The sequence below is a fragment of the Clupea harengus genome, chromosome 11 (genome assembly GCF_900700415.2).
Source record: "Clupea harengus chromosome 11, Ch_v2.0.2, whole genome shotgun sequence".
NCBI lineage: Eukaryota > Metazoa > Chordata > Actinopteri > Clupeiformes > Clupeidae > Clupea > Clupea harengus.
This window is the reverse complement of record NC_045162.1, coordinates 25470049-25495300: the sequence shown is the minus strand read 5'-3', so window position 1 is coordinate 25495300 and position 25252 is coordinate 25470049. Positions and strand designations below refer to the sequence as shown.

At 44.4% G+C, this 25252-nt stretch overlaps 2 protein-coding genes across 4 annotated transcripts; one reads left to right on the top strand and one right to left on the bottom strand.

Moving 5' to 3' along the window:
• Positions 1-12790, top strand: sybu (syntabulin (syntaxin-interacting)). Of its 3 annotated transcripts, none has more exons than XM_031576525.2 (8): positions 1-326; positions 4522-4574; positions 4858-5047; positions 6069-6266; positions 8131-8227; positions 8549-8704; positions 10452-10607; positions 10872-12790. In XM_031576525.2, the coding sequence occupies exons 2-8, from the start codon at positions 4551-4553 to the stop codon at positions 12040-12042; spliced, it is 1992 nt and encodes a 663-aa protein (XP_031432385.1). In that variant the 5' UTR covers positions 1-326; positions 4522-4550; the 3' UTR covers positions 12043-12790. The 3 variants fall into 3 exon arrangements, with proteins under 3 accessions (XP_031432385.1, XP_031432386.1, XP_031432387.1); XM_031576526.2 differs by having other exon boundaries at positions 1-330; XM_031576527.2 differs by lacking the exons at positions 1-326; positions 4522-4574; positions 4858-5047; positions 6069-6266 and adding an exon at positions 6750-7202.
• A 2344-nt stretch (positions 12791-15134) lies between these two features.
• On the bottom strand, positions 15135-24859 carry ebag9 (estrogen receptor binding site associated antigen 9). The gene is made up of 7 exons (XM_012837482.3): positions 24527-24859; positions 23966-24062; positions 23417-23495; positions 23037-23195; positions 22051-22158; positions 19317-19411; positions 15135-17244 (listed from the first exon to the last, which is right to left on the bottom strand). Exons 2-7 carry the CDS (start codon positions 24046-24048, stop codon positions 17127-17129), a joined length of 642 nt encoding a protein of 213 aa, XP_012692936.1. The 5' UTR covers positions 24049-24062; positions 24527-24859; the 3' UTR covers positions 15135-17126.
• Between the last annotated feature and the right edge of the window lie 393 nt (positions 24860-25252).

Genomic DNA, 25252 nt, shown 5'->3' with positions numbered 1-25252 from the left:
CTGCTGCGTTACATAACACACTTGGACCATTAGTCACATTCTCTACGTCGCACTTGCACTGTCATTCGTTTGCTTCAGCATCTCGCCTTCACCGCGCTCGCACCATTCTGCATACCCTCGCGGCCCCAGCAAAAATTCTAGGAGGAATTACGGCGCAACAGCCTCGTGGACATCGCTTGGTTAACATCCCTCGCTCTGTGTGACCTTTGAGGTAATCCACCCCAGACAAAAACAGGGATTGAGACAGGGTCGTGCACTGTTGTTTAGAAGCGGACACGAGAGTGACACGCACCATTGCGTAGAGAAAATCTTCGTCGACATATAAGGCAAGTAAGGTTGAATTTTACAATATTACGGTGTTATTGTCATTCATTTATTGTCATTGGTAGCTTCACGACTTTTAATTTGTAAATCAGCGAATTCCACAATAGAAACAATAAAGCGACCTTTTGGTTAGATGTAAGTCTAAGTGTTAGTGTAAAGTAAAAAAAACAACAAAAAAAACAACATGTAAGCCAAACGATCATATGATAAATAGCAAACTACTTTACATTCCAGTGATGCTTTGTGTGATTGTGGTGTTGTTTTGACTAAGTTGAGGGTGGGGCTGGTTGAAACCGAAACAGTTTGACATTTGTTCAGCACCATTTGTCTCCACGCTGATCAGCGACACATCCATATCCATACACAATCCACACAGCCCATATCTTCTTTGCTCATCTACCTACAGTATATCTTACACCATCACCATTCATATCTCAGGATGTGTTCCTCTCCTCTCTCTTTTCCCTTCTTTAAATATCCCATGATGTAAATAACCTGCTATGGAAGGATTGGTGGTTTTTAGTTGTCACAGCAGTAACAGGCATCTGGTGCTCCCATTGCCTTAATGCCTTGATATGGTTTGTCTGAAAACTGAATTGAAACCAAAGTGAGTTGCTTTAACAGATGGGTAAGTCCCTCAGGCTTTCTGCTCCACTGATTTATCTCTAGATGAGTTCCACCATGGACCTAATGGCCCAATGAACACTGAGAGGTTCAATAGTTGGAGGTGTTTGAAACTGTACAAAAATGCATCGGATGTTAACAATTCACAACATTTTAGTCCATTACTACTCATAAAAAAAAATGATGACGTCAATTTAGAAACTCCCTCCAACAAGATCTCCTACTTTCCACTTTGTCCCTTTTAACTGGAATGTAGTCTAACCCACACACACACACCCTCACTAAACACCCTCACTACATGTGCTCTTGACAGGCGTACATCATACCCAAACTCACTGGACTCTCGTAGCCTCACTACTACTTTAAATAGCCATGCAATGACGACATTATGCCGATCAAAACAATCCTTCACTGTTGGCTTGTTTGTCCAAGGTTCAGTGAAGATGCGTCATTCAGAAAGGTCAAATGACGTGGGGGGTTTATTTTGAATGACGTAGAGATTCAGTCAATCGAGAGGTCAAACTCAGAGGATTATATGTGCTTTTTGAATTCTGACAGAGGTGCATTTGGCTCCGTCAGGCAGCTGCCTTCTGAGCCTAGTTGGTCAGATAGCCTGAGACAACAGTTATCCTCGCTCAAGCAGGCTCTGGATGAAATCACCAAGAGCTGAGACTGTCACCCCTCTCCCTCCCTCTCCCTCTCCCTCTCTCTCCCTCTCTGTCTCTCCCTCTCTCCCTCCCTCCCTCTCTCGGATGGCTCTCTGGCTGTTGGGAAAGCACAGCGGGGGCACCTTAGCCCCTGTCTGTGCCTGTTCTCTGACAGCATGGTGACTGGGAGCCTGGTGCAGCCTGTTTATGAGGGGCTTCAGTGGAGGCCGTGTACAGGGGAATATATTCGTGTGAAGTGGTAGCCTGTGGCAGGGCCAACCCTGCTGCTCGTTAGCTGTGCCAGAATGCATACCTCAGACAGGCTTCAAGCAGTCAGAATGCATACCTCAGGCAGGCTTCAAGCAGGTCAGAATGCATACCTCAGACAGGCTTCAAGCAGGTCAGAATGCATACCTCAGGCAGGCTTCAAGCAGTCCTGCTCAAATTCTGCTTGGGTCTTGATATGTGGTATACTAAGCAATCTTCTAGAGATGTTATACAGTATGTTTGTATTTTAAAGATGCAGTATGGTGGAACTAAATCCACAAGGTTAGCAAACAGGCACTTGTGTGAACTCTGTGTTTATTTGTTTATCCCGTTTTATCAAAATGAAACACAAAATCCATTTAACTACACTTTTAACTACACTCTTTTCGCTGATGGGATCGTTCTGCCTCCAATGGGCAAATCAGTGTCTAAATTCCAGACACAGCCTTCACAATGTACGCTCTCAAGGAAGTACGCTTGCTGTCTATCTGCCCGTGCCATGCTTTGCCAACGCCCACAGTAGCTGCTAGGCACACTGCTGCTCGACATCAAGGTAGCAGCCAGAGCTGAAACAATCCGAAGCTTCAACAGTGGGATTTCTCCACTGCAAGGTGAACGACACCCTCCGGCCTCACAGCCCCTCTCCAGAGCCCAATCACTTGATCTGGAAATGATTTGCTAATGCAATTTGGTCAGATCAGGCCTGCTTTTGTATTCAGTTCTTTCTGTGTTGCTAAGTCCGTTGCTAGGAGGGCACGGATTTGGAGTGCTGTTCTGGCTGAGTCTAATCTGATTCGGCTCTGGGGGACGGCAACATGCTGTTCGGGAGGAGGGCAGCTGAGGGGTGGGTGCCAGTGGAACACAGCTCATCACAGAAATGTGGGTTTCACACCTATCTGCCTTGGTGAGGCCTAACTGTTCGCACAAATGACAATCCATTTCAACTGGGAAGCAGACACTGTTGTCCGTTTGTGTTTGGAATTCTGCCCATTTTGATCTGGCGGACATGGTTACGGTCTGCTTGTTATGGTAATGGTGGTCTCTTCTCTTGTCCTCTCATTATATTATATCATATTCTTCGCCTTCATATTTCTATCATATCATGACTGAGACGTTGGTCACGTTATACTTCCAGGACTTTGCAGCAATAAAGATTCAATTGAATAAATGAATTTAAATATTGTATGGGGCCATTTCAAACTCAATATCTCACAACAAAAGGAAGATATGTGGAAACTGAGGACTCTTACCTTACTTTAATTTTTTTTTAATCAGAATGACTGGTTCTTCAACATTCGTGCTGATAGAGGATTGGCCTGTGGTCTTACAACAACATTGCGTTGGAGCATCTGGAGCCTACATTAAAAAAAGACCAGAGAACAGGAGTCAGTGAAGTGAAAACGCAACCCTTTGGGGTCAATTACGTCACTGGTGATGACAAAGAATAAAAAGAAAAAAGAAAAGCATGTACCCTTACATAACTAACCCCCTTAACCACTGAGGCTGAGAAACCAAACACATGACCCCAGTCTTCTGGAGATGGGAAACAAAATTAGGATATCAAACTCAGTCAAGTGTGGCATGAACGTTGAATTATTGAGCAGATGAACACAAATAATACGCACATACAGCCACAAGGAAAAACGCCCCTGGAAGATGAGGAATGGACAGGGATTAACTCTTTGGTGCGTGAAGCTCTGATTAATGAAAGCCAATGCTTTTAAGCCTTTTGACACAAGATGGATCCCTTGGTCATGGACAAGACAACAAACACATGGATTACATGTATTCATTAATATAGTGTAGATTTCATGAAGCCAGGATAACCTTTGCCATTCAAAAGACTAAACCAACGGTCATTTTGGCAACAGAGACGATTTTAATAGTTGCTATAACTACTACATTCATCTCAAACGTCCTCACTTACTCCGATCTTGACTCATTCATATATATGACATACTGTTCATGGCATTTCACTGGATTACTGTGGTTGATTTTGGTTTCATACTCACACCTAATATCTTAGACGGATGATCAGATTTCAATTATATATTTTTTCAAAACTGTGCATGAAAACCTATTATGTAACACTTGCATTCTTGATTAGGCCAAGTTAATTACGTTGCATAAGATGCTTACGTCACGTTTTACAAAATTAAGATAAGAATATATTTAACAGTCTCAACGAATTAACCTTTGGCGGCATTACCAACTTGTGATTTGTATTGTTAAGGGAAAGTTAACAACAGATAACTAATTTGGCCAGGGAAGTCAATAAATGTTGACATACCAGATGTATGTTAGTTGTACACCACAAAAATCACAACAAGTGATTTATACTGTTTAAGTTCTTATTTTCTGTATTTTCTGTGGCAGTACACCTCTCTATCAAATGCAAAGTCTGAGATTTGAGACCGAGTGGTCTATTATAGATTCCTTACCGTGAGTTCAGGCCTTAGTGTACGGTGTACACGTAGCAGTGACCGGTTGTTTTCCTGCCAACATCGCAACATTCTGACTTGGCAAGCGCACATCGGAGGCTGCCCTTGCCCCGCCGTGTCCGAACTGAGTTGAGACAATGATGCCCTTGTTTCTGACTGCTGTGTGCCACGTGTCAAGATGCAGTATAGGTCTAACTTCAGGTTTTTCCCCCTGACAGGTCTGCAAGCAATATCTGGTTTTGACAGAATGGGACCCTTCCAGGACTACGAGGTGCCTGTTATTCTTACTACAGCGACGGACAGGCTGAACAGCCTATCTGTCCAAACGACTGTTTGAAATAGTCAGTGCCTAAATCAAGTTCAGGCTGAATGGCTCTGTGCTTTTTCAGGAATCTGAAATTCGCTAGGCCACTTGTCGGTGGTAAAGCGTGAGACTGGAAAAGCTGGGGACACTGACGTATAGCCTATGCTGAATTATTTTCATTTTCCTCCCGCGATAATTCTGTTTATAGTTTTAAGTTCTGTGTTACCTGTGCGCCCTTGATGTTCCGTAGGAAAAGAAGTCGCCAGAGAAACAGAGCCCCCGCAGCCGCATCCCCATTCCAGTCCTCTTCCCGCCATCCTCACCCAAGGGGAAAACATCGCCCTTGCCTGAGCATCCGCATTCTGAGGAGGAAATCAAGGAATGCGACATCAGCTCACAGCTCTCAAAGAGAACAATCAGCCCAAATAGTTTCTCCTCCGGTAAGATACCACTTTGGTTATTTTTCTAACAAATTAAATAGATCAGCGTGTTATTGTTAAACTTGTTAATCACGAACTTCTCCACACTATAATTAACGCAATTAAAGAATTGTGTAGTTGAATTCCAAACTAAGTTGGTTTGCTCATTTTCATAACAAGATGATAGATGGATAGATAGATGGATACTTTATTAATCCCGAGGGAAATTTAGGTCATCCAGTAGCTTATACACTTAACTTAACTCACAAACATACATACATAAATCACATACACACAGGCAGAACATGTTCACAGGGAGTGGAGTGTTTACAGATACAGGATAGATCTGCCCTATAGTACAGTGTGCATTGATTTGTGACAGTGTTGATGTCGACGAGGAAAGGAGTGCAGAGAGATAGTGTTCATGTGCGAGAGATAGCCATTCATTTTGGTATCAACTGTCACTTTCAATGGTTTCCCTCCTTTTGAATATGCTGTGATACCATCCCACTACTTCCATTGAAATGTAATTGATTGGGTCGTAGTGAATAGGTACCAAACATATCCTATGGTATATACTTTCTTATACAGTGGTTGATAAATGTTATACACAGAGTAGCAGCTCTGTTGTACATAGCATGGCAAACTATCATGCTGTCAGGAGTCCTCCCGTTCCCCCTCCCCTTCTCTGACTATGCATGGGGTCAGGCTCGCTGTGTGTCTCTCTCGGCCCGGGGACAAGATGATCTCCGAGGGCCACATGTTCCGTTTGTGCACGTCAACACAGCTCTATTCTCCAACACTATTTAATCATACACCTGTGCATGGGCCTCATCGGTACCCTTTGACCCCCCCCCTGACGGTGGGCCTGCATTTGAAATTAGTGCAGTCTTTAAAAGGACAGACACAGCGAACCTTGAACTTGAACTTGAACCTTGATCACTGTCTGTGTGTGTGTGTGTGTGTGTGTGTGTTTGTGTGTGCGTGTGTATGTGCACGTGTGCATGCGTGTGTTTCTGCTGCATACACAATCTGTATGCAGATGACACTGGATGCCCAAGCAGTCAGTCTGCTTCGCCTGCCAAGACCCCATCAGGCTCTGAGAACAGTCCCCTATGCTCTCCGACCCTCTGTGAGCGCAAGGCCCAGACAAAGAGGGTGAGGGTGGATGTGATGGCCGAATGGAGCTCCCCCCCGACCAGGCACAAGAGAGAGCAGCGCTCATCCAATCGGCCCAGAGGTGAGAGCTTCCTGGGTTCCCTCTCCCCGCAGCACTGGTCCTCGGCCTCCCAACGGTTCAGTTTGGATACGCCAATTTTGATGTTGGTAGAGTTGTTTGGTAGAGTGCTGGTTCCTCGTACCCTTTTCAGCAATGTTGATGTTTAGTGAAGAGTACTGATTGTTTTGTCTAGGAGGTCGTTTCTGTACTGAAATCAATATGCAGTCAGAGCACAGTTCTTATCTTGCAGTTGTTTTTAAAATGGATTTTCAAGGTGTAAGGATTTTATGACTAGTTTTGTATTTCTGAAATTCAGCCCTCATAAAACTGGCCAACAAAACTTTTGACAGAAACCTTTTCCAAACAGCATCAAAACTCAAGTCAATAGTTCTTGATTTGTTTTACGTGCCTACTAGTTTATACACACTAATGTTACACATCTTGCAAAAAAATCTGCACAGGTCAAAGTACAAAAAATGGAGATAATATGGCACATGTTGTACAATATGGTCTGGCTAGTGGTGATGTTTCATGTGTCTGAACTACATGTATAAGAAAAGGCGTAGCATAGAAGCCTATGGTGTATGTATTTGTGTCTTATGGTGACTTACATTTTGTTCCCAGTCAACTGCTACTAGGTGCGAGTGTATGCTCGTCTGAAATGAAAGGGGAGGGACATAAGTCGAGTGACAGGTGGTGTCTAATTGCTTTGGCTGGCATACTGTTGATTGGTACGCCATTTGGACCTCAGTTTTCCTATCAGCCTAATTAGTGGTAGTTAGTTTTTTTTTAGTTTATTTCCATTGGTGGGGGGGCATTGACCGTTAGTTGAACTCACAAGGTGTTGAAGGATTGCGTTACATAGCACAAGCAGTGTTTGACTTTAGTTATTCATCACAGAATTTGGAAAAGAGCACGTCACTATGGTTTTGTCACACGAGAAGGGTGGTTTCTCAGGTTGGTATGTTCTGTAATTTCAGATGAGGTGTTCAGTCCGTTCCCTCCCAAGTTAACTCATGACCCCACTGGGAACTAATGGAACGACGCTGCCGTAGCTTTCTGGCATAATTCAGAAAAGGCATTGTTCAGTGAAATGGGCCTAAGTACTCAGTTGCTGCAATGATGACGTGCCTGCATTGTACTCTTTTAGATTTGCTGAAGGATTTAGGTGTGTAATCCAGGTATGACCTTTTTGTTCATTTGTTGTTCTGATAATGATATCATTGACTGGGCTGGCTCTCTGCCATTTGCTCTTAGTTTTATTTTGGGAACAATTCAGAATATTAAGACCGTAGACATAGAGGTCTAACATCAGAGACCACTGACTAAAGTCTATAGTTGCATCAGCAAGGTGTTGATTGAGGAAAGTCTCACTGTTGTTCTGGGGTTGATTGCCTGTCTCAGTGTGAGTGCACCAGGTCATGGAAAGTCTGTAACCCAATCTCCTTCTTAGACCGTCCTCTTTGATCTAGTCACTGACACTGAAAGCTTGGGTAGTGAGCAAGGGTGCAAAGCCTTTTTCCCTCAGTTTACATACTGATCGTAGGGGGGGCTCTGAGCGTCTTTACATGTAGGGTTGATTCTTTAGCAATGTCGACATTTGTTGGTGGATTTAGAAGTAGTAATTGATTATTTGAATTTAACTTGAATTGCGAGGATGGTTCCTGTGAGATGCATGACCATACAGACCTGGCTGAGGTCTGCTTGTATAGACAAGGAAATGCTACACGTAAGCCAAGGTCTGATTCAAGTTTGGGGGATGGAGATTGGGATTGCTAGTTTCTTTTAAAAGTGTCTTAAGGGTAGTGCTTGGAAGTGTGACTTCACCTCTGTGATGGTTTCCTCACTTTCTGCCACAGTCTCACCAGAGCGTCTGTCTTTGCAGGTAGCGAGGCAGACTTCAGTTCCTCCAGTAGTGCTGGGAGCTCCAAGACCAGAGAATCTCTGTCCATCCCCACAGTGAAAAAGCCATCTTCACGCAGGTATTTTGCACTTTTCTACAACAATGAATTGAAGACAATGCAATTTTGTTTTGTTTCTGTTGCCTAATGTCCACGCTGTTGTTTTCATGTCCTGTGTCCTTTTTTTTATTAAAAGAGTAACGTGTCCCTTAATCTTCAGTATATTTCTAACAGCATGCTGATGGCAGAAATAGACTGATTATCTTCAGGACCATCTGTTTGCTTGTGTGCTGAACAATGCTTGTCTGAGTGTGCCATGGAAGTGACCGCCTGCAGGCTGCAGCTGACAGCTACAGGCACCCATACTGATCACTAACGCCTTTGCCTTGCTCTGTCCTGTAGTCGCGGCGCCTACATCAGAAGCCTGCCTGTGTTCAAGCCAGCAGGAAGCCCCAACGCCTCCCGAGACTCCGATCTCTATGCTCCCTTCAGGACCCCCCCCAAAGCGCCCTCCTCCTCCTCCACCAACAGCAGCAGCACCTCCAGTCCCACCACCAGGTACTGTACGAGTGCTCTGCTCTGCCCTGGGCTTGGGGACCTGGTCTGGGTGGGGAGGGTGTGTGTGTGCCGTCAGACTGGCGTGGGTGTATAGGTCAGGTATTGGGCAGAGACTTATTTTTGGGTTTAGATTATTTAAATATATATATTTTTTTTTTGTCATAATCCGGCAGTGTCTGACAGAGGATTACACTGGTTATGGTTGGGTTGTGTTTCGATTTTTGGCTGGATTGAGTGTTTTCTTCTTTTTTTTTTCTCCACCCTTCTTGGTTACTGCCTGCTGTTGCTATGGCAAAAGGGGAGGTTTTTGGTGGGGTTGGGGTAGTTTTTCAAGGACTTGACCCATTAATATTTCATTCTGTCGAGTCGATATTTTGACTGGGCTCTTTGCATCTAGGATTTCAGTAGCGTACTGGGGTCAAATTTCACTGCCTGCTTTCAGCTCCGGTGCTTGGAGTCACACCAATGGTGGTTTAGGGTAATGGGTTCCTGTCAAAAGACTGTTTTAATCTTCCCTGAAGGCTGTGCTATAAACATATTTATATTCTCTCCTAGGCATTAGGATTAATTAGAGGGTCTGTAATTCAATAGTTGGGGAGACGCTCTCCTCTACGGTAGGTGTTTTTAAAAAAAGCTTGGTCAACAGGGTCAAACAAAGTAGTGGTCTCTTATTCTCTAGCAGCCTGAGCCAGATGAGCTCATGATGCCTTCTCTATGTTAAATCTCTCAGAGGGGGGGTCTGCATCATGCTGCAGCGTCAGACGCACTGACTGTTTTGACTTATATGATCTGTTCTGCATGATGGAAGACCTCTCACCATTCTTTGAAAAGCTAATGGGAATGAATTGGAACAATGTAACAGTCGTATCTTCCTCGTGTGTGTGTGTGTGTGTGTGTGTGTGTGTGTGTGTCCCGTGTTCTTTCTGCCTGACTGGGCTTCCTGTGTGAGGTGTCCTCATTCTCCCCCACCTTCTGCTTCTCCCGGTCTATTTCTGGCAGGGATGCGAACGCTTGCATCCAAGCTGGAGCACCAGGTTGCTAGGATATTATGCTAGCTCTGTTGCTTGCTCACTTGCGCATAGCCCTGCTCTGCATAGATGCATATTGCCACCTGCCCCCCCCCCCACCCCATCAAACGTTCCTTTTATCCTCAGACGCTTCTGAAAGAGGCTTTCTCTTTTTAAACGGCATTTAGGATTAATGGCAGGGGTTTTAGTTTAAAATTCAAGCTTAAAATGTGAACAGGTGGAAAAGTTATCTGAATATGCAATATGAATTATTTGGTGTGTATATACCCGGCTGTACCTGTAGTAGACAGCTATGCGGTACAATACTGTCCATCACATGCCCTTTCCCTTTCATCTGCCTGATGGTAGGCATAGGATCATTTTAGCTTTTGGTTAAATGTTAGCCCCGCAAAGTCAAACTGTAATTGACTGGCTGTCCGTTCTCTGAGGCTCTATTTTGAGCTTTTATGTTTTGAGTCGTGCAGCATCGAGCCTCCTTTTTGCTTAGCCTAGTTCCTTTCCCCCTCCTGAGTAACGGGGAGTGGAGCAAACCCAACAAACCTCCAGCCGCTTAGCACCAGAACACCGTAGGCTAATGCGGACGGCTCGCTTTCTATTCGGTCTGAAGCGTTTCAATGCCGCCCTGCTGGGAGGCTTCTCTAGGGCTAGGCTAGGATGGTGTCGCACCCAGAGAAGGACTGGGAGTGGAAGCTGACGTGTCACTTTCTCTCCACCAACAGACGGGCGCGCGCCACACGATACCACTCGTGCGGGGACAGCCACGGCATCAAGCCTCCCAACCCTGAGCAGTACCTTACACCCCTGCAGCAGAAGGAGGTGACCATCCGCCACCTGCGATGCAAGCTGAGGGAGTCTGAGAACATTGTCCATGACCGGTAGGTCTTCTTCTCTTGCTCAGATCTAACTTTAACCTGTGGATCTGGTGTTCATATTTGTGTTCAGCCACCTAAGAGACATGCTATGGAAGCTTAATACAGTAGACTTGGTGAAAGGCCACCTTTCGTGAGGGGGGCATAGTGCTGTTCTACGGCTGTTGCATCATGAGAATCCACACTTGTCATGTCATATCACTGGAATGCTCAACCTTTAATGAAAAGAAAAGGACCGTTCTTATTCTTTGTTTTTCCTTCTTCTTCTAGGGAGTCTGAGATCGTGGAGCTGAAGGGCCAGCTGGGACGCATGCGGGAGGACTGGATCGAGGAGGAGTGCCATCGCGTGGAGGCCCAACTGGCCCTGAAGGAGGCACGCAAGGAGATCAAGCAGCTGCGCCAGGTGGTGGAGACCATGAAGAACAGCCTGATGGAGAAGGACAAGGGCATCCAGAAGTACTTCATCGACATCAACATCCAGAACCGCAAGCTGGAGTCCCTGCTGCACAGCATGGAGATGGCCCAGAGTGGCTCCAACCTCGATGATCCCACCCTGGACGATGTCTGTGACTCACCAGAAAAGTCTACAACAGACAAGATGGAGGAGGAGGAGGAGGAGGAAGAGGACGAAGAGGTCAGGGAGGTGCCCGAGGAGGAGATGGCAATCAGTGAACTGCTGGACAATGATGAGTTGGCCAACCGGACGGACATCCTGGAGCAGGTCCTCATGTCCACAGCCATGGACTGTAGCCAGGACCTCAGCACCAAGCACTTGCCACCGCCTGGCGTCTCCATGTTAGGCCACAGCAGTTTGGAGGCGCACAGCACTGACCAGTCCTCCTCTCCAGAGCCTCCCCTACCAGCACCGCTACTAGCACCACCACCACAGCCAACCATTATACTGAGCACACCAGAGCACAAAGAGGTTCAAACAGAGGACCTGTCCTACACTCCTGACCTACAAGATCTCCTCCTGCAGCTGCTGAAGCTCCAGGGAGGTGGAGCCTCCAACTTGTCTCTCCTTTCGTCCAGCAACATTCTAGAACTCCCGGCCCTGCAGTATTCCAACCCAACCCAAGCTGATCCCGCTCCCTCTGCCTCCGTGACCTCAGGGAGCTCCAGTGATTCCGGCCTGTGTTACTCCGAGCCGGAGCCGCTGAGCCCTCGCTTCATGGAGGAGCTGGATTTCGAGGTGCAGAAGGGGGTTGATTCGTGCAGCGCTCCGTCGATGACTGTTGTGGAGAAGCGCTACTGGAGCAACAGCTTCCTGGTTGATTTGGTGGCTGTGGCGGCGCCGGTGCTCCCCACGGTGGCTTGGCTGTACTCCCGGCACGAGATTGGCGGGGGAGCACCGGTGTACAACATCGCATCGCTTATCCGGGGCTGTTGCATCATGGGATTGCACACTCTCCGCCATGTCACTCACGGCCCCGACATCTGATTGGTCCTCAACCCTGCACCACCCCAACCCCCCCCCCCCCCCCACCTTCGCATGCACTATCTGACCCAACAAGAGCACTTGACCATCCGCTAAACAACCTAGATTATTTGTTGTATTCTTGTTTTTGTTTTGTACAATTGTATATAAAATCACATAATGCATTTTGCTGTCATTTGTTTTGTTTTTTTCTTCTTCTTCTTTGCACTCTTGTAAAGTTGCCGTAGTTTTAGGCAAAATGTAAAATGAAAAGGGATTTGTGTGTTTTCTTATGTTACTTAGTTGTTCTTTCACTTGTTATTTAAGTTGAATTTGTAATTGATCATCTGGTAAGATGATATGTTGTACTTGTGCAGTTCTTGGCCTAGTTTATTTGTTCCCTGTTTTTTTTATACGAGGAATGACTGAGTGGAGAGAGTAGTGTGATTCGACTGTCACTTGAACAAGTTGCACTTGAGCGAAAGGAGGAACTGACTGTCGTTAATGTTTTGCTTCAGTAATCGAAGTATTCCAAAATCTAAATCCTGCCAAAGCTTTTTGTCCCTCACAGTTTGTGCTTGGTGACATGTATTTTTCTCCTTGAGGTTAGAGCTTTTTACATGTTCCTATTTGTGTACCAACCTGTGCGTAATGACAGTCAACGCTACTGTACAACTTAACACTTGTAATGTGCCTGAGCTATGTGCAATATAATTTGTTTATATCAGATGTCCTAATATATTTATTATTAAAGCATGGTGCCCCCAACCCATTCAGACTGTTTTATTTATTTATTTATTTATTTATATATACATATATGAGTGAGTAGAATTCCTCTCATGCTTTTGTGAAGTTAGTTTGCATGATTGCAATGATTAAACAGGTGAAGGGCCATTGCCCTCCTTCATTTAGACTACAGAGGCCGGGAAGCTCATTTGTAATCTTCTCTGTTAAATGGAGAAAATACCATCAGCCTTTGGCCAACGGGAGAAGTCTTAATTTAAAGTACTTCTTGTTAATTCCAGCTTACAAGTGATTTAATTTGTTGTAAATCCGTTCAAAAGAGGATAGCTCGCTTAAGCAACAGTGGTGACATCTTGTTGCTGGCTGGATGACTGATCTAAAGTCTCTACGGGGGAGGGCAGAGGGGACCCAAAGTTGGAGACAACCTTTCTGAATCTGGCAAATCTGAGAGTGAAAATAGTTCCTCATTATTCAAATGCTCAAGGATGGTAATTTCTTATGCACACTCCAAAATGTTCTTTCTATTGCAGTGTGTTACGTAAAACACTTTTAAAGTTTAAAAAAAAAGGAATTTTCAATGTCAACTAAATCCCCCCAGGACTGAGGGGAGTGCATTAGTCGTTCCTTAATGGTGCTCTCAGTCACGCAAACAGCAGGCAGGTACAGAGTCTCAGCTCTGGCTGAACGAGAGAGAGAGAGAACAACTGCAATGTTCTTATGTAACCTGTCTCATGAATATTGGTTGGTCTTTTTAGGATGCTGGGGTAGTGTTTATTTGAAAAACAGAACGGCGAGTAACACGCACTGATGTCACCCCAGCCCCTGAGGCTCTTTCACAGCGAGGGGAGTATGACACTGCTTCCTGTGGCCAGATGGGGGGGACTTTCAGTTGCATAACCTAGGCCTCCACTTCATTACACATCACACGCACACGCACAGCAACTCGCCAAAGCAAGTAGATGTACCGCGAGGCGGTGCGTAATATGACTGCTGCAAAGTACGAGAATGGGCAAAAACAATACTAAATGTAGAGTAAATGCTACATACAGGCCAACAAATATTGTCATTCATAACAGGACAGGGGTATACACCATCATAATAACAGGTTTAACTAAATAAGCAGCAAGCAGCAATCATTGGGGTCCAAGCAGAATGTGAAAACTGCCCGAAGTAGTGAAAAGTGGAAATGAGTCAGTTAAAGCTCACAACATTTGGATTGTGTCCACAGGATGTGGCAGGGATGCAGGGTGTCACATTAGGACAAGTTTGAACCTTTTTACATCACAAGATATTGGCTAGTGAAGTGCTAGAATTTAGCTTTGAACATTATTCACTGGGTGGCCCCACTCCACAGATGATGAATCGTAATGAGTTAGGGTAATGCGTCCAGTTTTTGGCAAAATGGTTTTCGAGCTTTTGCTCAAAAAAATGCTTTGACCCAATTCAGAGGGCATTATCACCAAGGGGCAATGCACGCCCAGGGACACAAGCCTTATATTCCGTATCAGAAATGAAGGGCTACAAACATACCAAGTTTCATGTGGATTGGTTAAGTGTTAGTAGGTTATATGATATCGTCAACCAAAAATTGGTGAAAAAACGTTGACTAACACAGCGGAGCGGAGGTCATAATCATCACCGCTCGGCTCTAATTCAACACTCGCCGAGTACCAGCTCGGTTCAAAGAATACGGGTCGTCTCAGGTGACCGTTTCGGTTTCAGACATCCACTCCGAGGCTTCTGGGAAAAACAGAACAGGGTGGGAGAGGACGTCACAGCAAGCGAGCAAGCTGCGTCCTACCACAGTCCTCGAGGCCCAGTCAAGGTCACAAGGCTGAATGTTCCAAAATCCTCTCTGACAGAGACATGCACAGTGATTTAAAAAGAAAAACCAACACAAAGCGATACCCCCAGATTGATCCTTGGAAGGATATCCCTTTTATCTGGACAGCAGATTTGAAATACACTGTCAAATCCATTTCAATAACCCAGCGAGGACATGTTATTAAAAAATAGCCAAGCACAGCAGTGCTGTAGCGATGAGACCGGCATGGTTCCCACAATGGCTGACGACTGTCAGAGAGAGGATGAAGGAGGCTGTGTGCGAGAGAAAGTGGGTCAGCCTTCCAATCCTCATGTCTGGTTTGGGTGTTTTTTTTGGGGGGGGGGGGGGGGGGGGGGGGGGGTTGTAAGGCAGATGGGGATCATAACATCATAATGTCACTCTTGTAATGCAGGAATTGGCTAGTGCTACTTAGCTAGAGGATCCAAATCCAAGCATTATCCACCTCCGCAGAGAAAGAGCAGCCTAGAAAGGGCCACTGGAATAGACAATGGAAAATAACAAAATACTTAATCTCTACTAACTCATGAACAGTTAAAAGAGAGATGTTCTTTATTTAGGAATGGATCTGATGCCTTTATTCAGAGTCTTTTAAAGAGGAGTAAAGGAGAGATATGACAAGGTAAAGACTGTCGGTGAGTTGTTATATTTGGGCATAACCTACAAAATGAATAATTTAAAGTCAAATATCCAAAACGCAAGGTTGTTTTAATAATACATGGCACAGTCTCTTGAATGCGCATCTCTCTTTCTCTCACACACACACACACACACACACACACACACACACACACAACTCTTCCATAGCTTGTGCCATCTAGTGGGCCACACATTCAAACACAAAGAGTGGAGCTCCACACATTTATTACAGACAAGGAAGGAATGTGCAAAAGAAAAAAAAGAAAGTCATGAAAAAAAAAAGAAAAAACATTTCTCATCTTTGACATGAGAAATGACCATGCAACTTCCACCATCTTGCTACATTTGTTTTACAAATTGGCCTGTCTTGTGTTTGCAAAGCAAAACAAATTTAAAAAGAAATGCTCCAAAGCCACCTGCCAATCATTGTAACTACTTTTTCCTTGAGGCTGGAGGATGACTGCATGCACAGAGAAATGATTGGCCAGTAAGTGACCACATGTTCTAACCAAGCACCTCACACTACCTGGGATCCATCATCTGGATTTGATCCAAAACATCCCTTTGTCAGATCAGTTTAGCTCAATCACAAAAGCCCTGAATTACAGTGAATCATAGCGTGCACACACACACACACGCACGCACGCACAAACACCACAACCATACATCTTAACTAACAAATGAAACTGGTTAAGGCCTTTCCCCTTACTCTATGCCAAACAGTAGGGTGACATGTTGGGGTGGGTGGATGGTTCTGGACAAGGACTCCTATACCCGTTATGTGTCAGTGTCACGCAGCAGATGGGTTGATTCAGTTAGATTGGCCCTTCAAAAACACCAGTCAAAACATTCACCAAATTTGCTCCATGTTGCCATGACAACGTAGCAGTGCTGCTTCATACCTACGCGTGCCTCACTCATCATCATCCTCATGCACTCTCCCATCTCCATCTACTGGTCATTCCACACACAGCTCACACATACACATTAAATAGTATTTGTTTTATATAAAATAAAATAAAACGTATTGCTGAGACAAGCCTGACCGCGTCCGTTTTTTCCCCAAAGCAGAGCAACAGGCCTTCCACTGGGATTCAGTGTTCAATGCGGATCAGGGTTGAATATGAGAAGACCTTTACATTAATGTACAGAGAGAAGGGGAGCGAATTTCAACTGGTGACGAATCATTTTGTATTCTAACTGCAATGCTACAAACAAAATCAACAGTATGAACGGGCAAGAGCCAGATCCATTCATTTCCACGCTTCCATTAAGTACAATCCAGGCAGCCCGGCAACTGATTTGTCCAAGCGTCTTATGCACAGTAGGACCCTCAGGAATATTGCTCACTAAACCATAATTAGGGGTGTATGTAGGAGAGAAAAAGAAAAAACTAAATGAGACAAAGCATTTGTCCATTTGATATTATTCCACTCAAGATCACTCACATTTTCATAAATAAGGAAATGGGGTATCAAGTTCTTTCCAGGGCGCACATGTAGTTTGGGGTACACACAGACACACACACACACACACACACACACACACACACACACACACACACACACACACACACACAATATTCCTGAAAGGGAAAGAAACACTTCTCTTTTACTGCATGTTCTACAATAAAACTGCGTGAGCACAGAGGCGTTCAGTGGCTGCCCATAGATGTTGGGAAGAGGTTTCGGGGACGGGTTTATATAAAATAGCAATGGGGAAATAAAAACAAACAAACAAAGACAAAAAAAAAAAAAACAACCAAACTCAGCGAGGATGGAATTTACTTTGTACGTCTAGTGACTGCAATTAACCAAACGGACGACGAAGCGATTTCTTTGTGTCCGTGAGTGTCCAGCGCTCATTAAGAAAACAGGAAATGTTAGGAAAGCTTGACGGCGATCTTCTGTTCCTTTTTCATCATTCTCTGCACCTCCTTCTCCATCTTCTTCCTCTGCTGTTCCATTGAACGTTTTTCCCTCTCAACCAGCTTCTGTTCTCTACAGCCCAAAAAAACAGAGAGAGAGAGAGAGAGAGAGAGAGAGAGAGAGAGAGAAAAAAAACGAGTACGTGAGATACAGAAAACTTCAAAGCACTGCGCCTCTGAGCCCCCTACTGTCAATGGGGGATTTGTGCTTCAAAAGGCAGAGAGATTCAGGGAGAGCTTCAGTGCAAATGCTGAACACTGCTGCAGACTACCCCCCTCTGGAGTAAGCCCCAAAATTGTGATGAGTCATTAACAGACTTCTGTTCTACAAGATCACAGTTTATCCAAGTCTTGTGCATCCAGTCTGACCCTCTTACTTGTGCTCGTGCTGTATGGAGGAAGATCTTTTAATAGAGGCGTTGTCTTACTTTCATGGTTAATATTACAAGGAAGTCATGTCAAGGACAGTAGTACATGTTTAAGTGTGATGGGTATCCTATGCTGCCATCTGCTGGATATATATTGAATCACATGGGAAAAAAAACCTGGCCCTTCTGATCAACCTAGACAGGTAGTTGTTCCTATAAGTCAGTGGTTCTCAAATGGTCTGGCCTTTGGGACCCCGAATTTCCCATAGTCATTAAGTTGCGAACCAAAATTCAAACCATTAAAGTAAACATAAACATAGGGCCTACCTGTATCCCTGCATTCATAGCACATTAGCCACATCTGACATCAGATAGATATTTCTAGTTATCTGGGGACTATTTGTTTCACCAGACCTGGGGCCGCAGAGCTGTCTCTGTTACCAAGCAATATAACTAGACGTAAAAAATAATTAGCTAAACATTTTACAGAATTATCTATGGATTCTAAACACAAAGTCTCAACCAGTGGCATCCCTGTAAACAGCTAGTAAGTCTCACGTTCCACAGCACTACTTCAGCTCACTCTTAGGACTCCCATACAGTAGGCTATGCCTCTGCCGCTCACTCAGAACTTCCTCTGTCTCTCTCTCTCTGAAAGCTCCCTTTTTCCTCCGTGACTGAGGCATGTGAAACAGGGAAACTTTCCTTTTTCCATAAAGCTACTGTTCACATATTCAAGATAAGTCATTCCACGTCTAAAGAAAACTCAGACACCGCTATAGGTGACACCACTGCTTACACAAAGCTGTAAGTGGAGGGGAAAAAAACAGAGGCTCATAATAACGCTCTCCACCTGTACCTGATGACACCTCCATACTGATACCAAACTGACACAATAGATCAATAAATTACTGGGAAGTCTTTAAACACAAAACCATTTGTTGTGAAAGCCACGGGACGAGCTTCATCTTTATTCTCGTTATTATTGTTAACTGCACGACATTTATTCATGAAAACAGGCTACAGTGGCAGCCTTTCCATTTGAGGTCAACACATTATTAGTGAAATATCTACCGACTGCTATGTATTCAAAGGCTGTGTAAACATACAGGGATTAAATCAACTTTGCCTAATATATTTTCCTACATCTCGACAATATTTATTCTTCCACTTTAAAGAACAACAGTGATTATGTTCAAACTGACTTGACATTTGTGTGCATCATGACAGGACTTGGAAGCATTGATTAATGAACTTCTGCAGCAGTTTAAACTATTGAAAGCACATGACGACTGTTCAGTAGTCAACTTTTTTAAGACCTCACAAAGGTCAAGGGACATCTGTAACTTAGCTAGGTAGCTATGTTGGTATCTGATTTAGCATCAGTAGCATATTATTGGCACATCAGTGGGGTCAGATGGAGTTAATGGCAAATGAGGACACGGAACTGTTCACCGTGAGAATGACTGACTGAGAAGGCCACCTCTGTGAGGCAAGGTGGCCTGTGATAAGGAATGAGAACATATGAAACCAACCAATAGTGAGAGAGGAGGAGGAGGAGGAGGGAAGAGAAGATCTGCTGACAGAGGACCGTAACAAAAAAAAAAAAACAGAACGCAGAACAGAACCCAAAAAAGTGGAGGGAGAGAATAACTGCCCAGAGTACAAAGACGTGAAAAGGATGAAAATGGACAGAAGAAGGATGAAGGACCGGGAACAAGCTGGAGGAGGAGGAGAAGGAGGAGAAGGAGAAGAAGGGCCCAGGCCCCCACCCTACCTTAGCACCTCCTCTGCCTCCCAGGCAGCGTCAGACGACTCGTCCTCCCAGGCGCTCGGGTCCTCCTGCCAGGCATCCATGTCTCCCAGCTCCGCCTGCACAGGGGAGAGAACACACACGACTTTACACACCTCCTCAGGCAGTACACACAGACTTTACACACCTCCTCAGACTGTACACACCTCCTCAGACTGTACACACCTCCTCAGACTTTACACACTGATGGAGATAATTTCCAAACACTGTTAATGACTTAAGATTAAGAATATAATAATCAAGTGCCTTGTATTATTAATTACCTTATATGAATCATGTACTTACAGTATGTAAGCAGGAACATGGCTTTTCTGTGTTTCTGCGTATGTGTAACTTAGATTATTAGGTGCCACTTAGTCTGCATATGTACAAGAGCATGTTTAGACCAGAGGTGATAAGAAGGGTCGAACTGTGCTTCTTCCGACCTTGCAAAACTTCCATCCTTGCCTCGGACGTCAGAAATCCACCACGTGGTTATCCCTGCTGAACGCTCAACTTCTGTCTATATAAACCTTGTGCGATGTGTTTATCATTGCTTCACTTTCAGCCTTGTGCTGGGAGTGAGCCCGATTGCAATTGTTGTTTGTCTAATAAATATACTTATATGCAGCTCCGGAGTCCTGAGGTAACTAGGGTGAATTTTCACCTATCACACACCTCCTCAGACTGTACACACAGACTTCACACACCTCCTCAGACTGTACACACCTCCTCAGACTTCACACACCTCCTCAGACTGTACACACCTCCTCAGACTTCACACACACCTCCTCAGACGTTACACACCTCCTGAGACTGTACACACCTCCTCAGACTGTACACACCTCCTCAGACTGTACACACCTCCTCAGACTGTACACACCACCTCAGACTTCACACACCTCCTCAGACTTCACACACCTCCTCAGACTTCACACACACCTCCTCAGACTTCACACACACCTCCTCAGACTTCACACACACCTCCTCAGACTGTACACACCTCCTCAGACTGTACACACCTCCACAGACTGTACACACCTCCACAGACTGTACACACCTCCTCAGACTGTACACACCTCCTCAGACTTCACACACACCTCCTCAGACTGTACACACCTCCTCAGACTGTACACACCTCCTCAGACTTCACACACACCTCCTCAGACGTTACACACCTCCTGAGACTGTACACACCTCCTCAGACTGTACACACCTCCTCAGACTGTACACACCTCCTCAGACTGTACACACCACCTCAGACTTCACACACCTCCTCAGACTTCACACACCTCCTCAGACTTCACACACCTCCTCAGACTTCACACACCTCCTCAGACTTCACACACACCTCCTCAGACTTCACACACACCTCCTCAGACTGTACACACCTCCTCAGACTGTACACACCTCCACAGACTGTACACACCTCCTCAGACTGTACACACCTCCTCAGACTTCACACACACCTCCTCAGACTGTACACACCTCCTCAGACTGTACACACCTCCTCAGACTGTACACACAGACTTTACACACCTCCTCAGACTGTACACACACCTCCTCAGACTGTACACACACCTCCTCAGACTGTACACACACCTCCTCAGACTGTACACACACCTCCTCAGACTGTACACACACCTCCTCAGACTGTACACACACCTCCTCAGACTGTACACACACCTCCTCAGACTTTACACACCTCCTCAGACTGTACACACCTCGATATAACGCCAAGGATAAAACAACAGAGACCATAGTCTAGAAGGGAACTCCAATACAACAAGACTTTTCACACTTGGATTTTTCCGCATTGGAACTGATGAAGAGACAACTGCAATTACACTGTGAACATGTACATGGTCCATTGCATGAGCTGCCAAACTGTCACGTCAACAGTCACTGTCTACGGCCATGTGGAAATGCAATGCACAACAGGAGACACTGCTTGTCACTGTGTGACGTGGAGGAAACATGCCACAATGAAAAGCAAAATCATTTCCTTGATTCAACTACCATCCGGAGAAAACAATGAGAAGGGATTATACTACACACTATTTTCACTCACAAGATATACAACACACTTTTTAGTCTATTGTAATGTAATCATTCAAGATTCAGATCTTGCTTTTCAAGTCATTCTGGCTCATTCAGTCACTTAATGCGGCGGTCATAAAACACACTGCTATGCAGTACATCAAGTTTGACAACTGATTGCCTGGAGGCATCCTATTAATACACGTCTCTCAGGAGGCACTTCATGTGACACAAATGATACATGTGAAACCATATCTGCCATGGTGGCACACTTAATGTCCACAGGAGATTCTTCCAATTTGTGTGGTGTGCATATGGACCCAATATCATGACCCTTTGCAACTTCCACTGAACAGAAACATGACCGGAAAATAATCAAGTTAATAATTCTAGCAATTGCCCTTGCAGATATAGTATGCTTTGTAATCCAGTGTTTAACAATGCCTTTCTCTTAATGATCAGCACCACCCCGTCTTATCAACTGGCTTACCACACTCTGGCCACACCTTATCAAAAAACAGTACGATAAACAATAAAGATCTGTATGCAAAGAATTTCATTTTAGTTTCAACAATGACACAAATTCAGCTCTCACAGCTAGCCACTGTGTACTGACACAAAAAAAAATGTAATTAGATTTTGAGTGGGGGAGAGAGAGGAGCGTGCCGCCACCACTCACCGACGGAGTTATGAAGGACACGTCCTGTGTGACAGCCAGCCTACTGGAGAAGCCTGTTGAGTTGTCTGGAGCAGAGAAGGCCAGCGGCTCCCGCTTCTTCAACACAATCTGAAAGCAGAAAAGTCAAATCCTTCACATCTCTGTTGTAAATTTGAATGGGTAAACAACATTCCTATGCAGCTATAGGGAGAATGGGGCTACGTGTGGCTCAACTGGGAGAGAAAGGTTCTAACACCACCCAAGATCATGCCTTTAATGGTGAAAATGTATATGCACTTTAAGTTGCTTTGGATAGAAGTGTTAGCTAAGTAAATGCGTGTAAATAGAAACATTTCTGAAAGCCAGCATCACAACTTTCTCAAAGATGCTTTCCTGAATTCTTTGTTTATTCAGATTATAAGTCTAATGGTGGCCTCCGGACACAGAGATGTGCAATGACTGAACCTCACTCCCAGATGCCTTAATAGACAAGCGGGTGACAGAAGCTCAACCCAAGGGCTTTCGTAGCCTTTCTAGCCTGCCCGCATCCGATGCACCAGGTTGCAGGTTTGAGTCCAGAACGAGACTGTGCTTCTCACAATGCAAGTTACACTGGTGCCATAACCTGGATTTGGAGTGAGCTTTAGTTGGGGTTGATTATAACAGTGGTTAGCGGGTAAGGAAATATACTCCCTAACAGTTTAAGAGCTTAAGTTTAAGATACTACTAGCAAAAGATTCTAGAACACATGGGTTTTAGCCTCATAGCTAGCACACCTTCATTCAGTGATTGAGGCTGCAGGTTTGAGTCAAGTGCAGGACCGACGTTCTCACAGCACAGCCTTCATTAGCAATAACGGGTTAAATAATGAGGAACTCAAATCTACATCTGGCTGCTCCTTCCTCATAGGACACAGCCAATTTTTTTGCAAACCATTCACAGGGGTAAACCAACAGCAAAACCCACGTTATGTTAATAAAATGCCACCATTCAGCATGCAACCGCACCTTTTGGGTTTTCCTGATGGTTGGTGCCATGTCTTTGAAGTAATCTGGCTCCGCCTCCTCATCCTCATCCTGCTGAGGAGGCACCGCCCCATTTCCTCCCTCGATTTTAATGCTGGTCGGAGCGTCTTCATCCCACGAACTCCACTCCTCAATTTCTGGCTGCAGGACAGGAGCGGAAATAGAAGGATCCAAAAAGATCAACACATCTCACATTCACAGATCACTGCAGGATGGGAATCAAAATGACCACGATACGCCATCAAGACACACACTGTGGATTTGTTTGAGCTTGGCCAAAAGTATATGTGGGAATTAGGTATGTTTATCTAGCTCTGCCCTTGGAGAGCTGCTAGTGTGACATGTAGCTACCCATGACTGACCTGTTTGGGTACGGACGAAAAATCCACAGTGGTCGGAAGTGTGATCTGGTCACCGCTTAGCTTGCGCAATCTGCCAGTCCTGTGTCACAAACACACAAATAAAATGCATAAAACACTGTGCCACTATGCAAAGATGACAGTGATGTACAATGCTGTCTGAATTTAAAGTGTGTTAAGTGTGATCTAATGAAACATCACTTGTATACATATTGTATGTGCATTCTATGTTTGTCTGTGGTGAGTATAATACCTAGAAACCTACTTAACATGATCACATTTACTAGGTCATAAACGTTTTCAGTGATTTCAAAATGTTGCTAAAAAGCACAGGCTGCATCTGACTAGCGGGGAATGAGGTCAAGACACACACACACACTAGAGGAAAATATTTACACTTACACCTTAGCTTTGTAGTACACCCTAGTGGTTATATATCTGATATATCCTGGCAAGTGACATCGTGTACTATAATTTAGATAATGCTGCCGTTTTAGCACTTACTTGGAGAACTGAGACATGAACACGACACTAAACACAGTTTGTTCTTACCTGCATATTAGTCGTTTGAAGAAGGAGAGTATTGTGGCTAGGCATGTGCATATCTTGAAAAGGCGGAATTGGGTAATGGCCATGTTTGAACATATATCTGCAATTCACAGGGAAAAAAATGTGTCGTAACTGTAACGTAACTTTTCATGGTAAACTGAAGTAACGTGAGCCTAGAAGTTCAACAGAAAATTATTAGCAATAATGTAGCTAAACAAAGCTCATTTTCATACGTTACAGTTTTAAATAACATGAATGCACTAACGTCACCTACAAACAGATGTAACAGACATATAATAAGGGTAACAAACTATTGTCGAGTAAGATAAATTGTGATAGCCAGCATTGTTTTAAACAAGAAACATAGATACCGCTATCTGACGTTTGCCTCCTTACAGCTGTCCTAATACTCAAGCTAGGTGGCCCAACCATATGTAACGATAACGCTATGTAGCATGATGTGTTGGGTGACAACGACAATGAATTGTGACAATGGCTGGATACTGTCGGTCTGAAAAGATAAAGCAGACGGTAACACTTTATTGCGCTAACATGAATACTTACCAGTCAGATCAATACAAATGAACTGCTATCGCTGAATTCATTAGCTAACCAGTCAAAGACTGTAAGCTGCCTAGCTTAGCTTGCTAACAGCAATTCCTATTCTCACGCCTTTGGGATTCAGCAGATTGTTAATCACGCGTTTTTTCCCACTTTGCCTGCTGTGACAAAACTGACCAAGTCGAAGTATTGCATATCGACTGTCGGCACAGGACAACGTCCACTACAAATCTTGCAGCTACCTCGTCCCCGATTTCATGTCAATCCCGGAGAATTGCCGTCCCCGCACTCATTGCACCTTAGATGCCATTTTTACACCAACAGGGAAGTGCACTGACTTATGAGGACCCTACTCAGGGATGACCAAAGCCATGCCTGAATTTTTTTCACTCTGATACAGACCTATATTCAAGGTAATTTTTCTGAATTCATGAGTTGTTGTTTTTTAGGATTCATATAAATAACAGTCCTTAACTTCAATTCACTATAACTTCACAGGTAAGTTTACATCGGCCGAAATTAAGTGTCACATAACATAGAAGTTTTTGAATTTAGTCTATGAAGTCAGAGTTGCCTCTTAATTTCCAGAAAACAATTTAGTTTCATTGTTAAGAGATTGCACAATATTTTCACAACAGATAAAATGTATGCACGAATAACAAACCACATCAAAAAGACGTTTGAACCTATGAATTAACCCTTTACTTGAAAACGTATTAGTGTTACAGA

Coding starts and splice junctions, on each gene's coding strand:
- ebag9 (XM_012837482.3), bottom strand. CDS start 24,048: ATGGCCATTACCCAATTCCGCCTTTTCAAGATATGCACATGCCTAGCC. Junction 23,196..23,416: donor TTTCGTCCGTACCCAAACAG/GTCAGTCATGGG, acceptor CCTGTCCTGCAG/CCAGAAATTGAGGAGTGGAG. Junction 22,159..23,036: donor CCATCAGGAAAACCCAAAAG/GTGCGGTTGCAT, acceptor TTCTGCTTTCAG/ATTGTGTTGAAGAAGCGGGA.
- sybu (XM_031576525.2), top strand. CDS start 4,551: ATGGGACCCTTCCAGGACTACGAG. Junction 4,575..4,857: donor GACCCTTCCAGGACTACGAG/GTGCCTGTTATT, acceptor GATGTTCCGTAG/GAAAAGAAGTCGCCAGAGAA. Junction 8,228..8,548: donor AAAAAGCCATCTTCACGCAG/GTATTTTGCACT, acceptor TCTGTCCTGTAG/TCGCGGCGCCTACATCAGAA.